At 46.4% G+C, this 14,692-nt stretch overlaps 1 protein-coding gene across 9 annotated transcripts in view; it reads right to left on the bottom strand.

The window, feature by feature from the left end:
• The window catches only part of KIAA1614 (KIAA1614 ortholog), a 62,819-nt gene extending 49,656 nt beyond the window's left edge, over positions 1 to 13,163 (bottom strand). The window contains exons 1-4 of one of the 9 annotated variants that reach the window (XM_056815609.1): positions 12,901 to 13,163; positions 12,018 to 12,225; positions 5,914 to 6,135; positions 4,652 to 4,752 (exon numbers count right to left, since the gene is read on the bottom strand). In XM_056815609.1, the coding sequence (XP_056671587.1) occupies positions 4,652 to 4,752; positions 5,914 to 6,135; positions 12,018 to 12,225; positions 12,901 to 12,905 (536 nt within the window). In that variant the 5' untranslated portion in view covers positions 12,906 to 13,163. Of the gene's footprint in view, positions 1 to 148; positions 1,018 to 4,651; positions 4,765 to 5,913; positions 6,136 to 12,013; positions 12,226 to 12,900 lie in introns of those variants that run through there. The other 8 variants (XM_056815608.1, XM_056815611.1, XM_056815610.1 and 5 more) reach the window with 8 other exon arrangements.
• Between the last annotated feature and the right edge of the window lie 1,529 nt (positions 13,164 to 14,692).

Here is a 14,692-nt window from a genome sequence, read left to right as displayed (position 1 = left end):
CCAGAGAGGTCCTCCCTCCCTCCCAGCTCACACTCACCCTAGCTCACACACAGCCAAGGCTCAGCTCCCCACTCACACTCTCTCCATCCAGTCCCATATCTAAGGTCTACTCTTCCGCCCCTAACCATGCAACTACTTCAATACTCACTGAAAGCTGTGCTTCTTCAAGGGGTTGGAGGAGGAGACCTCTGGGCTCCCTTCTAGACCTATGAGAGTTAAGGACCTGGAATTCCAGGCCTTGAAAGTCTTTGGGAGCAGACCTCACCCCCAAGGCCCCTCTCTATCAGGCTGGGTCCTGTAGGCCTGCCCCCAATTTCTCTCAGGGAGCCTGGAGAAGGGAAGGGGAGGGGGTCCATGGGGGAGGGCTCAGCTGAGGCCCCTCTCTGGACAAGTTCCAATTTGTGGCTTTAGTCTAGGCTTGCAGCAGCAGCAGCACCAGGGTTTGCTCTGGGCCCAGCTGGGAAGGGGGTGGGGTGGGGTAGTCAGGATGGCAGAGAAGGAAATGCCATCCTCTCTTAGTTCATGGTTCCGTCATCAAGGGGATGAGGCTAAAACCCCCATCTTTCATGCCGCATTTCCAGCCTTGGGGGAGGGGAGATGTGGGGAGGGAAAGATCTCATAGGAAAGGGGAAAGGGGAGGAGAAAAAGCTGGAGAAAGGAGAATAAAGGGAGGGAGGAGGGAGACATGAAGGGGCAAGGGGCAGGGACCTAGAAAAGCGCAGGCTCTCCTAGGCAGCCTTCAGGAAGTCTTCTCACCCTCCTCTCCCCAGCTGTGGCTCAGCTAAGCCTCCCCAGCCCGCTCTCTCTGCCTGGGGCTCCCAAAGCCAAGAGGTTGTGCTCCAGCGGCAACCGCCCCGCAAAGTTAGGCAGAGAAACGTCAAAGTGGGTTGGGACACAGGGAGGGGCAAGGGAGGAAAAATTATGAAAGAGCCCAAAGTTTGGGAAGGCTGGAACTGCTGCCGCTGCTGGCTTCCGCTCTCTAACTTGCCCTGGCCTCTCTCTCCCTCCCTCTCTCCTTCCTCTCTCCCTCTCTCCCTCCGCCCCTCTCTCTCACCCTCTCTCTGTCTCCCCACCCCACCCCCGCTCTCTTGTCTCTCTCCCCCCCTCTCCTCCCCCTCTCCCCTTGTCCCGTCTCCCTTCACCCCTCTCCCCCTGATGCTCTGGGGCTCCTTAAAGGTCTGCTTTCTCGCTTTGCACATCTGGGTTCTGGTGCGCCCCAGAAGTGAGGGAGAGTCGTTGCAGTCGGTGGCCAGATTGGAAGCTGAACACATACACATACCAGAGCACCCAACCAAAAACAGATCCCTCCCAGCAGAAACAGCTGACTATAAAAGGGAAGGCACATGTTTGGAGGGACCTGGGGGTCACTATGGCTACCAAATCATAACTACCATCATTTCCCCTCCCCCTCCTCTTCCCTCCCACCCCCCTCTGCCCCCCCCTTCCCTCTCCTCCTTCCCTCCGTCTTCCTAGGGTGGAGTGAGCGCCTGCCAAGGAAGAGAGATGTCCTGGGCACAGAACAGCTGGGCAGAGAGATCCCCAGCTCAACCGGAGCGAATGCTAAGCAAACACTACATCTGCTGAGAAGTCGGGGAAGAAGCATCCTGGGGCAGTTTGTAACCATACACCGGGGGCCTAGAGAGAGGCTCCAAGGGCAGTTTCAAGGGAGGGAGGAAGGGAAACATCCTTCTCTGGTGGTGGCTAAGGAATGTCCTTTGTTTAGGTTTCACCCTCTTCCCTCCCCTTCCCCTCCTCCCCCCAGAATCCTCCTGGATCCCCCACTTCTACGGACTATTTGTCCAAGTGTAAGCTTGTGCTGAGAGCTGGCGAGGGACCTAGTTGAGCCCATCTGCTTTAATCCTCTCCTCAGACTCCTCCAAGCGAAAGGACTCGCCGGGGGGCAGACAGGGTCGAAGCCAGCTCTGATTCCAGCCGAAGTGTTTTTCCCCATACACCGCCTGCCTCGGCCCATCAAGTCTCTGTGTGGGCACACCTCCCCCGAGCTGCCGAGGGGTTGAATTTGCAGGCTCCCCAGCACCCCACTATGGAATAACAGATCGTTCCTGCAGGATAATTAGATCCAGAGCGGAAAATGAACTTTATATACTTCTCCAGGAAGGACAATGAAATTACGGTGAGACGCTTGCCCCATATTTGCCCAGCCTCTTTGGTGGGGGACCATTCCCATCTGGCCACAGGCCCTATACCAAGGAAGAAGCAAGCTGATGGTCTGGGCGCCCTGAATAACATGACACCACAGCTCTGCATTTGTAACAGACTTCTGACTGCTTTCCTCCTACAACTCTGGGAAGAAATTGTTGGACTTGGAGTTAGGAGAGCCCGATTCAAATTCTGCCTCTTAATTGCTTTGTGATCTCTCAGTTTCCTCATCCATAAAATGAAAATAACAATCCTGGTGGTATTACGTCACCCACATACGGAGTGTGATAATAATTGATTATCAGATGATTATTATCCTGTGATATCATATCACACACCATATGTGATAATAATTTATTTCCAACATCATTTCAGAAATGTGCCCCTTTGGGTAATCATTTGACTCCAAGGTATGCAACAATAATAATAGTTCATATTCATATCATTCAATTAAAGTAGGTGATATAAGGAAGCCACGAGTCAAGAAGGCTCATCTTCTTGAGTTCAAATCCAGTCAGACACTTCCTAGTTGTGTGACCCTAGGCAAGTCACTTAACCCTGTTTGCCTCAGTTTCCTCATCTGTAAAATGAGCTAGAGAAAGAAATAGCAAACAACTACAGGACCTTTGCCAAGAAAACCCTAAATGGGGTCATGAAGAGTCAGGCAGGACTGAAATGACTGAACGACAAAGGAGATGGAAAGGTAAATAAAGCCAGAAGCAGTTCCAGCAGTCCAAAGGCGCTCAATTCTATTGGGAAAAGGGCTAGGGAGATGTCACAAGAACACAAGTAAGGACAGGAACAAAATATATGTCAATCAAATGAAGAAGAATTCTCATTGGACAAGAAAGGCCTTCTGGAGGCTGTGGTGTCTGAGCTATTGAAGTAAAGAAAGAAGAATTTACGCTAAAATGTGAGGAATGACAAGTCCTCTTTGCAATACAATGAAAAGAGCTGCCTATCTGGAAACCAGAAAACCTGGGTTCAAATTCTACTTCTGAGTCTTACTTACTCCCCATGAGACCCTGGGCAAGGCCCCTAGCTCCATGGGCCTCCTCCTTTGTAAAAAAAGAGAGTTGGACTAAATGCCTTCCAAAGTAGCCATCATCTGATCATGGTCAGTCATGCACGTTGCTGTTGTTCAGTCACTTCAGTCATGTCTGACTCTTTGGGACCCTATTTAAGTTTTTCTTAGCAGAGAGATACTGGAGTGGTTTGCCGTTTCCTTCTCCACCTCATTTTACAGAGGAGGAAACTGAGGCAAACAGGATTAAGTGACTTGCCCAGGGTCATATGGTTAGTAAGTCTCTGAAGTCAGATTTGAACCCAGGCAACCTCCAGATATCCATAAGCCTCCTATTTGCTAAACACAGAAGGTCCATCACTCTCCTCTCTTTGATATACATTTAAAGACATGGAGTACAAAAACAAAGTTTAGTTGAATTTACTTACTGAGGCTCCCATTTCCTATAAAATGAGGGAGTTGAACTAGAAGCTCTAAAATTCTGATTTCACTCTCTCTATTCATAATGTGACTCAATAATATTACCTTTCCTGGCCTCCACTCCTATAACTATAAGCTCCTTCAGAGCAGGGACCATATCTGTATGCTTTTATATCCCTAGAATAGTTGTGGGCACAGAGGAGGTGCTTAATAAGCTTTATTTCAATCACCTTGATTTTCAAATATAACTCTTTCCCCCTTTCCCTCCCGAAGGGTGTCCCTTAAAATTAAAGAATATTAACCAAAAACAACAACAACAACAACAACAGGAAAAATGGGGAAAAACAGAAATCAGCCAAACTAACCAACCTAGCAACCCTGTCTGTCATTATATGTGATGTTCAATGACTTGCCTTGAATTTTCCTAGGCTCAAGGTTGAGGTTTCTCAGAAAAACTCACTCTTTTCTCACTTAATTCCTGGAACACTCTAAGGCCCAGATCCCAGGGACTGAGTGATTGTGCTTGTCCTATCAATTATTGGAAAGGTCATTTAGAGAAGCTGTTGGAGGCAGCAAGGTAGCGTAGTGGAAGGGTGTTAGACCTGGAAGTTGGAGAACCAGGTTCAAAGTTGGCCTTAGATACTTCTTAGCTGTGTGATCCTGGCCAAGTCATTTATCCCCATTTGCCTAGCTTTTCTGCTTTTCTATCTTAGAGCAGATCAATTGAGTTTAAGAGAGATAGACAGAGAAAGAGAGAGAGAGAGAGAGAGAGAGAGAGAGAGAGAGAGAGAGAGAGAGAGAGAGAGAGAGAGAGAGAGAGAGAGAGAGAGAATAGAGAATTTGTGATTAGCCCAGGGTCACATATCTGAGAAGTGTCTGAGTCCACATTTGAACCCAGGTCCTCCTGACTCCATGTCTGGTGCTCTATCCACTGTTCTACTTAACTGCCCCATACACAGAAATTTAAATGTAAAACAAACAATGTAACCTTTGACTCAAAGGACCACTCGCACAAGAGTGGTGGAGCCTGATTTTGGTGCTCTGTACCTGGATGAAGGGTATTGATGATAGATGGCGAGATTTTTCCTTGACTTCTGGCTTCCAGTTGTAAGAAAGGTGTGCCACTGGGGATTCTTTTCAGGCTCCTGCTGGGAGAAAAACTGTAGAAAAGTCAACATGAGAGGAGCTGGCTCTCTCATTTCTCCTTCCCCATCTTACTGTACTAGACTTCAAGGAACTTCCCATTGGATGAGACCTAGGATTCCCTCTCTTGGTGGAACTGAGTGGTCTCTCCTTCACTCTGTACTGTCTGCTTCATATCATCCAGAGCAGACCATCTCTGATTTCTGTTTGCTATCTGTTTGGCTAAATGGATTTATTTGCTCTCTGCTCTGTGTATGCTCACAGTGGGTTGTATATCTGATGGGAAGAGAGTCAAACCTTGGATTTACAGCTTGAGACCCCCTCCTTCCCCATTGAGGAATAGCAATCAGAAGCCCAGATTGAACCTAAAAATTACTTCCCTATGACTAACAATATTTAAGGGGGCAGACATACAATTCTCCTCTCTCTGTGGTGGACAGAGTGGCCAGCCTCTGACCCCAGCCTCCTGCTTCCTCTACTGGTGGGGAACCAGTCTCTCCTTGGAGAAGGTCAGGAGGAGACTCTAGGAACAGCTGTTCTCACCTCCCTCTGAGTCACATTGAGACAGATGCATGTGGACACACATAACCTAAGATGGGGGACACAATCCACCTGGGGCAGGGGCAGAATACAAAGGGATTCCCAGGGACAGGGTCTAGCCATGGGCAGGGGAGATGGAAGCCAGCAGGGGAATCAGGATCAATTTCCTGTAGGAGGCAGCACTGGCACTGAATTTTGAAGGAAACTCAGGATTTTATGAGGTGGAAGTGAGGAAGGGGCAAATGCCAGGCATTAGGTCTGTACCAAGGAAGAGATGGGGGGAATGTCAGAGGTGTGGGAGTGTAAAAGGAGGTTGTAGCAAGAAGAGCAATTAGTCTGGAGCACAGAGGAAGGGAGAACATGCCACCCCTGGGAGCCAGGCCTGCTCTGGCTGGTGAATGCATCTCCCAAAGCTAAGATGGTGCTAGGCACTCCTCGATGCCAGTGCCCATCATCACCAAGATAGATGCAGGGCAGACCCAGAGCCTGCCCTCTCTGAAGTACCTGACTAGGATCAAGGGCTGGGGCTGTGCCAAGGACATACGCAATGCCTTGATGGAATTCTCCAACAAGGTCAGCAGCAAGCTGCCCGCGCCAGGAGGGCCCTGACCCTGGGAGACATATACCCAGAAGCTTTTGACCAGGAGCAGCAGGAGCAGCAGCAGGAGCAGCAGCAGCAGCAGCAGTAGCAGCGACAGCAGCAGCAGCAGCAGCAACAACAACAGCAGCAGCAGCAGCAGCAGCAACAGCAGCAGCAACAACAGCAGCAGCAGCAGCAGCAACGGCAGCAGCAACGGCAGCAAGGGGCTGGGCTCCCTGGGCCACCCTGGTCCCCAACAACTTTTGGCCTGGGGTATTGGGGTGAATGAAGGGCAGGCTTCAAAGGATGAGTTTTGACTTTTTTAAATTAAAAGTTCATACTTCATTTGTCTTTTTTTTTTAATATGCTAGTCTCCAGGGGACTTAAAAAAAAAGAGGAGCTTGCATTTCATCTAGAGGAAAGAATAAGCCACTGAACCTTCTAGAACAAGGGAATGTGACATGGCCTCTAAGGGGGTGGAAAGAGAGAGATTGAAGATGGGAAGGATAGAGGGAGGAAGGAAAGAAGGAATGAAAGAAAGGGAGGAAGTAAAGAAGGAATGGAAGGGAGGAAGAAAAGAATAGAAGGAAGGAAGGAAGGAAGGAAGGAAGGAAGGAAGGAAGGAAGGAAGGAAGGAAGGAAGGAAGGAAGGAAGGAAGGAATGGAAGGAATGGAAGGAATGGAAGGAAAGAATAGAAGGATGGGAGGGAGAGAGGAAGGGAGAGAGAAATGAAGGAAGGGAAGGAGGAAGGAAGGAAGGATGAAAGGATGGGAGGCCGGGAAGAAGAGAAGGAAGGATGAAAGTGAGGAAGGATGGAAGGGAGGAAGGGAGGGAGGAAGAATGGAAGGAAGGAAGAAAGGAAGGGAGGAAGGAAGGGAGAAAGGAAGAAGGAAGGAAGGAATAGGAGGGTGCATCCTTTTCTGAATACCACCTCTAGACTTTGAATCCATATTTTAGCTCTCCCTGAGTGCCTGACCTTAAACACAAGACTTCCCAAATGCAGGTCTCCTTGCCTACTTTCACTAACACATCCCTTTCTTCCACTATCTCCTCCCAGGAATTTTCCATACTAGGGATTAAGATTTGCCTAGTCCTCTATGGAGGATTTCTAGGGGAAAACAGGAACAATAATAACCAGGAATGAGGAGGCGGGCAGGAGGGAGAGCTTTTGATCTCCAGAAATCTAGGATTTTTCACAATATCAAAGGGATCAAGAATTACCCTTTTAGGTTAATCTCCCTTGTGGGGCTAATAATTACATCCTCTTCTTTCCCTGGCAACTTTAAAAAGAGTGATTATTTTCCTAATCAGGAATTTTTTCCTGGCCAACATTTCCAGGCCAACATTCCAACTCATCCATCTGTCTATCAGGTGAAAGCACAGAAGGCGGGAGGGAGAGTCCAAGTGTTAACTGGATCCAAGATCATTTCCAAAGGCTCTGTAATGAGCAGATCCAAAGAGGTGATGGATAGCTATACACCCTCAGTCTTGTCTCATGCCTCCGCTATAGAAGATTTCCTTCGGAGTTTCTGAGGTCAGAGCACACAAGTAGAATTCTGCCTTCTTTAAGATTGTGTGTGTCTGTGTGCAATAATAACAGAAAGAAATAGAAACAATTTGCCACAGTCAAAAGAACTAGGAGCCAAAGATCCAGGTTTGAATTCCAGTTCAGTCACTAATGAGTTATCAGACCTTAAATAGGTCACTTCCCTTCTCTGGGGTTGGTTTCAAATTTATAAAGTTTAGGGGGGCAACTAGGTGACTCAGTGGTCCTGGGTTCATAGGTGGCCTTACATACTTCTGAGCTGTGTTACCCTAGACTAGTCACTTAATCACATTGCCTAGCCCTTACTACTCTTCTGCCTTAGAATCAATATTGATTCTAAGACAGGATGTAAGAGTTTGTTTTTTTTAAAAGGAGTGAGGAGGCAACTGAGTAGCTCAGTGGATTGAGAGCCAGGCCTAGAGATGGGAGGTCCTAGGTTCAAATCTGGTCTCAGGCACTTCCTAGCTGTGTGACCCTGGGCAAGTCACTTAACCCCCATTGCCTAGCTCTTACCACTCTTCGGAAGATAAGGGTTTTAAAAAAGTAAATAAATAAAAAAGGAGTGAGATATATTCTAAAGTCCTTTATAGGATTAGACTACCTCATGGTATATAAGTACCCTAACATTGGTAGTCTACAAATAAAAAGTGAATAACCATTTTCTGGGGATGCTTAGGAGGTGATATTTATTCAGATATCCGCTCTGAGCTTTTTTTCCAGCTCTATGATTCTATGACCCTCTAGATTTTTAGATCTGAGACTTTAGAAATTATTTAATTCAGTCTCATTCTCCATTCCCCACTTTACAGATGAGGAAACTGAGGCAGCAATTTATATTTATCAAAGCACATTTAGAACATTAGAGAGCCCCAAAAGAAACTCCACAAAGTCTTACTCTGATGTGGAGTGTGAGTGCTCCTGAGTACTTTAAGAGTATATCAGTGGAGTCTAACCATCCTGAGAAGACAATAGATTATCTCTGCTTTGGGAGGACCAGTCTAGCCAAGTATGGAGAGGCTCATTACTAGTAGGTTGGCCATGTGGCCATGACTTCCTGCACTGTGGCCTTGCATGAAACAATACACATGGCCCTCAATCCTGTGGAAGTTCCTTTCTGTTTTGGGAGTATTGGTGCCCTGGTAGTAGAAAGGGAAAGTATATACTGCCAGATTCAAAAGCCTCCAGAACTGTTACTGCACATTTAAGAGGCGCATCTTGGGCTGACAGTAGAACTGTCCCTGGATGAGAAGACCGAAAGATTCATTATTGTTCAGGAGAGACTGTTAACTGTGATGGCCAAAGAAAGGGCAAAGAAAATGGACCAGGAAGACTGATTTCCTAAGAGAACTGAATTTAACTCTTATCTTTTGAAGAAATATGAAGATGATTGAGAGAAGATATGAAGTAGTATCCTAGTAGAACTGAATGGTGGGACCGTTTCCAGAATGTTGATGTCAGGAGTGATAGTGGATTGTTAAAGAGAACTTTGGCTGTTTTCTTTCTCACAGCTGATATGTTATAGTCATTTATATTTTTGTTTTACCTTTGGTTATACTGTTAATAAATAGTAGAGTCAAAAATCTTGGGGTTTCTTTAAATCTAGGACATTAGGCAGCTTGATAAATATATATGCATTTATACATCATTATAGAAAGAAAAAGAGTAAGGGAACAACGTGAAAGGGAGGGAAGGAGAGGGAAAGTGAGGAGGGAGAGAAAGAGAGAGAAAAGAGATATGTATGTGTGTGTGTGTGTGTGAGAGAGAGAGAGAGAGGGAAAGAGGGGGGATGAGAGAGAGAGAAAGAGAGAGAGGGAAAGAGAGAGAGAAGATAGAGAGACAGAGAAAAAGAGAGACAGAGAGAGAGAAAGAGAGAGGGAGGGAGAAGGGAGGGAGAGGGAGAGAGAGAGAGGGAGAAAGAGAGAGAGAAAGGGAAAGAGAGAGAGAAGAGAGAGACAGAGAGAGAGGGGGGAGGGAGAGGGAGAGAGAGAGGAGAGAGAGAGAAAAAAGAGGAGAGAGGATCCTTTGTGGCAAATGAGGTTTTTCCGTTTCACTAAATAAATATTTAATAAACAAATTTGGGGGCTAAAAGCCAATTAGTTAATGAATATTGCAATTTTTAGTAATTAATGAAAAATGCCTAAACATACCCCCTGATTGCTTTAGAGGATGAATAAGGAGAATGGGCTAGATAACAGGTAGAGAGAAGCCCATTCCTTATATACACTTTTGGCCAGGGTCAATTCTAAACTGCTAAGGGAGCTCAGGGTGAGTTTTTGTGCCGTCTATACACATTAACTTTAGCTGTGGGTACTCTAAATGTGAGATCTTGGTGCAGTGACCCATAACAGGACATTATAATGGAGAAATTTAATCATGTTACTCTCAGCTCTCTTGCTCTAAGTGAAACTAAAAGATGAAGGAAAGGTGTAGCTAAAGGGAAGGATATTTCACTGGTTTCCCCTTGGAAAGGGAATGCAGTAGAAAAGGAGCTGGAGTGGTTTTTAATCAGGTGTCCAAGGATAATAAGAAACATCATTTCGTGGGATATTTGGACATCTCATATTGCAATGCTCTTCAGGACTTGTAAGAAGACCACCATGAAAATAATTGTAACATATTTTGCTGAGAATGAGGAAATAGAGAAAATCTGTGAACTCCCAAAGAATCTCCTAATTAAATCAACAGGTATTTTAATACTCACTGACCTCACTGGGAAAGTGTGCCTAGGGCAAGATGGTGAAAAATGCTGGAACACCCTGTTCAAAAGTAAGAAGTGGGGGTAGCTAGGTGGCTCAGTGAATAGAGAGACAGGCCAGGGTTCAAATCCAGACTCAGACACTCCCTAGTTCTGTGACCCTGGGCAAGTCACCTAATCCCAACTTCCTAGCCCTTTCCACTCCTCTGCCTTGGAATCAATAATATTGATTCTAAGTCAGAAGGTGGGAGTTTTTTTTTGTTTGTTTGTTTTTAAGTAAGAGATAAGAGAAAGCAAAGAGAAGAGAGAGAGAAGAAAGAAAGAAAGAGAAGGCTGGTAAACTATACAGAAGCCTGATACACATATATTAAAAGAATGAATGATGGATGGCTAAAAAAAATTTATTATTAATTATGTTTCATGCATATGCCAAATAACAGGGATATAAATGCAAACAAACAAACAAAAACCAGTTTCTTCCCTCAGGGAGCTTCCATTCTAAGATGGGAAGAGAAGGATGGTGAGTAGAGCCATAGAGTAATTAATTAATTGACCTATTCCTTGTGGATAGGGGTATTAATTTGATTACTGTTCCCAAAGCTAGATAGGGAGGCATGAGGGGGGAAAGGAATGGATGAGGAAGAGAAGATGAGATGACGATGCCAGAAAATGATGAGTACCAAATACCAAATGAAAATGATTACATTAAGTATTGATTCCAAGGCAGATCAATGGGGGTTAAATGATTTGCCCAGGGTCACACAGCTAATAAGTGTCTGAGTCCAGATTTGAACCCCAAACCTCCTATCTCCAGAGCTTGCTCTCTTTCTACCTAATTGCCTCAACAGGATTTGATCCCTAATTCCCAGACTCAGAGAATGCTACCTTCCTTCCAGACACTCACCCGTCATTGTACAAGATTGACTCGATATTGTACAATAATGACTCAGGTGATTAGGTGGCTCTGTGGGGAGAGAGCCAGGCCTGGAGACTTACTGAGTCTAAGAGAGAAGGTAAGGATTTTAACAAAACAAAACAAGACTACTCACTTTTCCATTGTGCTTTAAGATTTATAAAGTAATCTCCTCCCAACAACCTGGTCAGGGAGGTAGAACAATTATTATTAGAGGGGAGGAGAGGGAGGATCAGATATGAAATCGTGATTCAATTTGGGAGCCAGGTCCTCTGACTCCGAATCCAATCTTTCCCCTCCACTAGATGGCCTCGTCTCTGTTCTACACCTGGAAAAAAAACACTGGGACCTTATAGCCAAGGTGGGAAACCAGAACTCCAAGTCTTGGGTTTGCCAGCCTTGTGAAGACTACAAATATCTATGCCAGGGAAAGAGAAAGGAAGCAAATTTTTAGCCTGCAGGGAAATCAGCTCCATGGAACTGTATAATGCAAGTTATCAAATGTCTAGCCTTCAACTTCTCTGCTTCTGTTCTTCACATGCAAATCTGATTCAGACTAGAGGTTCCATGAGCCTGGGACATACCTCCTGTTCCTCTTTTCATTGCCTTGAGCACTGTCCATACTTATGCAATGGAGACTATCACATGGAGCATGAATAGAGATGGACCCATATGGGCAGGGATTATTTTTTGCCCTTCATTGTAGCTTTAGAAGTTAGCACAGTGCCTGGTACATAGAAGGTACTTAATATTGGTGAGTTTCTCACCCTCCCCACCTCCACTTCCCCCATCCCCATCCCAGGGAGAGCCAGAGAACTCGAGAAAAACAACCTGACTCTTCTCTTGGCCAGTTTTCTCAGGGATTAAACTTGGTTGCCCAAGAGCAGGCGTCCAAAGAGAAGAGCCAGTTGGTTGAAGCTAGCCTCACTGGACCCCAAAGCAATTGATGCCATTGTTACACTTGACTTAGAGGAAGGGCAAGAATATTTACCTACCACTTTCCTCTCTGGTTGAAATTCCACCTTGTTAGGCTTGTTTCTGATGCTGGTTGTCCACGTGTTCTTCTTCCTTCCAGGCATCTTTTCCGCAGTGTTTAACATAAGTTTCTGTCTTTGTGAAAGGGGCCATGATTGCCACCCTCTGCCTGGAGATTCCCTCAGGAAGGCTCTGGCCCTTCTTGCCTTCTGAGTGAGCTCTCTTTTCCTGCATCAGCAGTGAACACACAACACCAGAGATGCTTAGTAGTCAGGCGCACATCCGGAACAGAGCTGGGGGTTGGGATGGGGAGAAGGACTGGATTCGCAGGTCCAGTGTGCACCCTTATTATGCACACTGACTTTGCAAGCCTGTTGGGAGCTTTGGTTCAGAATGACTGGCTCCAGCAGGTCTGTGTCAGGCACTGGACAGCTACTGAAGCAGAACTGCCCCAAGGAGTCCATTCAGGAACAGCCTCAGCATTTGTGTTCAATCCAAGGAGCCCAGAGACATTTTCCCAAACTGGGAATGTGAATGATTCCCCCTCAGTGTGCAGAGAGGGGCTACAAGTGGTTTAAAGAGACAGATTCTCTGGAACTGGGAGCCTCTCTCTCTCTGGACCTTTCAGAGAGGGGCCTTTATGGAGCTCAAGCCCTAGGCACCCTCCTGCACCCAGGCAGTGATGCTTGCATAAGCTACATAGAACATATGTCCTGGCTGCCTCTTTTGTGTTTCCTGGGGCATAAACAACCTAAATCAGACATTCTGGGTCTTGGCCTTATGAAGTGGGGACAGCAGGCGTGCCTTAGGCCAGCAGCTAGGGGCTGATTGTTGAAAGAATTTCCTGCACTGGACATGACCTCTTGGAGTTGCCTGAACCATCTCAGTGGAGCTGCACCTTACCTCATTCATGTGGTGGATAAGCCAGAAGTTGTAACTCCCTGTCCTTTGGCACCAGCACTGAGCAACCCGGCTCTGGTCCAGGGGTGGTAGCCCCTGGTATGACACGGGTGATTGTTGCTAGCTCAACTAGAGGAGGTTAGACCTCAAGCCCCAGCAGTGCTCCTGCCCTGACCCAGGGGGATTGAACTTGAACCCAGCACTGGATGTTGTTGACTGTCTCTTCCTAGACATTCTCTTCTTCCTGGGTTCTTATAATACTTCCCTCTCCAAGCTGGTTCCCCATTCTTCCCCTGGATCACTATTCTTGCCCCCCCCCCAATATTGGATAGATCACAGAGCTCTGTCCTGGGCCCTCTTTTCTCTCTGCCCTTTCTCTTGGGGAGTTCATCCATCCCCATGAGTTCAATTATTATTTCTATGCAGATGACCACCAGAGCTCTACAGCCAGCTCCAGGCTCTTTCTTGAATTCTAATCTTTCATTATAAACTGCCTATTATTGGACATCTTCAACTGGATATCCATTGGTACCTCAAATAGCTCAAACTCAGCATGTCCAAAAGAGAGCACATTCTCTTCCCATCCTCCCTCTTCCTGACTCTATTCTGTCCAGGGCACCCCACTTTCCAGTCACCCAGATTCACAACTGGGAGTCATTCTCAACTCTTCCCTTGACCTCACTCTGAACATCTGATCATTTGCCAAATCTTGTTGGGTCTGCCTCTAGAGCTTGAATCTATAGCCTCTCTACTTATACTATGGACTAGTCCAGGCCTTTATCACCTCTCTACCTGAAGAAGGCAGCAAGGTGGTACATGGTTAAGAGTGCAGGGCCTAGAGACAATAAGTCCTGAATTCAAATTCAGACATGGATCCTGGGCAAGTCACTGAACTTCTGTCTGCCTTAGTCTCCTCATCTTCTAAATGAAGGTCATAATAGCATCTACCTCATTGGGTTATTGTGAGGACCACATGACGCAATATTTATAAAGGGATAGGCACAGTGCCTGGCACAAAGGGTAGGAATAGGGAACCAGCTAGTTCCCTTTCCCTTGCTTTCCCTCTTGGCTATACAATAACCTCCTAATACATCTCTTTGACTCCAGGCTCTACTCTCTCCAGTCTTCAAGACTCAAATCCAGTCCAATTGCCCTAGACTCTTGTTGGGTCTTTGCATAGGCCATCTCCATGCCTGGGGTACACAAGCTCCTCACTTCTGCCTGTCTCAGAGAAGCCCTAGCTTCTATTTTGCAGGAATCCTACCTGGATCCTCTAATTGGTTATGACTCACTTAAAGGGAACTTGAAATAGGTGGGGAGGTATATAAGGAGTATGGTGGAGGGTTGGGAGTATAGCCTGGACATCTCCAGGATGGACCTAGGCATTTTATTTAAAATGGAGGTAGTGGCAGGAACCAGCCCATCAGAGGCAGAGGCTACTGGGATGATGGGTACTTCCAATAGGAGAAGAGATCCAAAGGTGCAGGGAGCTTCTGGGATGAAGAGGATTCCAAGGCTTGGTGGATAAAATCCTCTTGAGAGTCAGGAGTGCATCCTGGAGAGGAATAAACACATAATTGTCCTAGGCATCCTCCTGAAAAGGATGTTCTGGGAGGAACAAGACAATAAGAGGGGCAGGTCATGGGTGGGGGGGATGGTTTTATGTCACTACTATTGCCTTTGAACAAGATGCTGGGCGGGGTGGGAGGGAACACCAAATCTCATGCCCATTGTTTGGTATAGAAACCCAAGAAGCCATCCAGAGTGTTGGGGAACAGAATATAGTAGGTACCAA

The sequence above is a fragment of the Monodelphis domestica genome, chromosome 2 (genome assembly GCF_027887165.1).
Source record: "Monodelphis domestica isolate mMonDom1 chromosome 2, mMonDom1.pri, whole genome shotgun sequence".
Taxonomy (NCBI): Eukaryota; Metazoa; Chordata; class Mammalia; order Didelphimorphia; family Didelphidae; genus Monodelphis; species Monodelphis domestica.
Note: the sequence above shows the minus strand (reverse complement) of the source record. Positions and strands in the feature narration are given on the sequence as shown.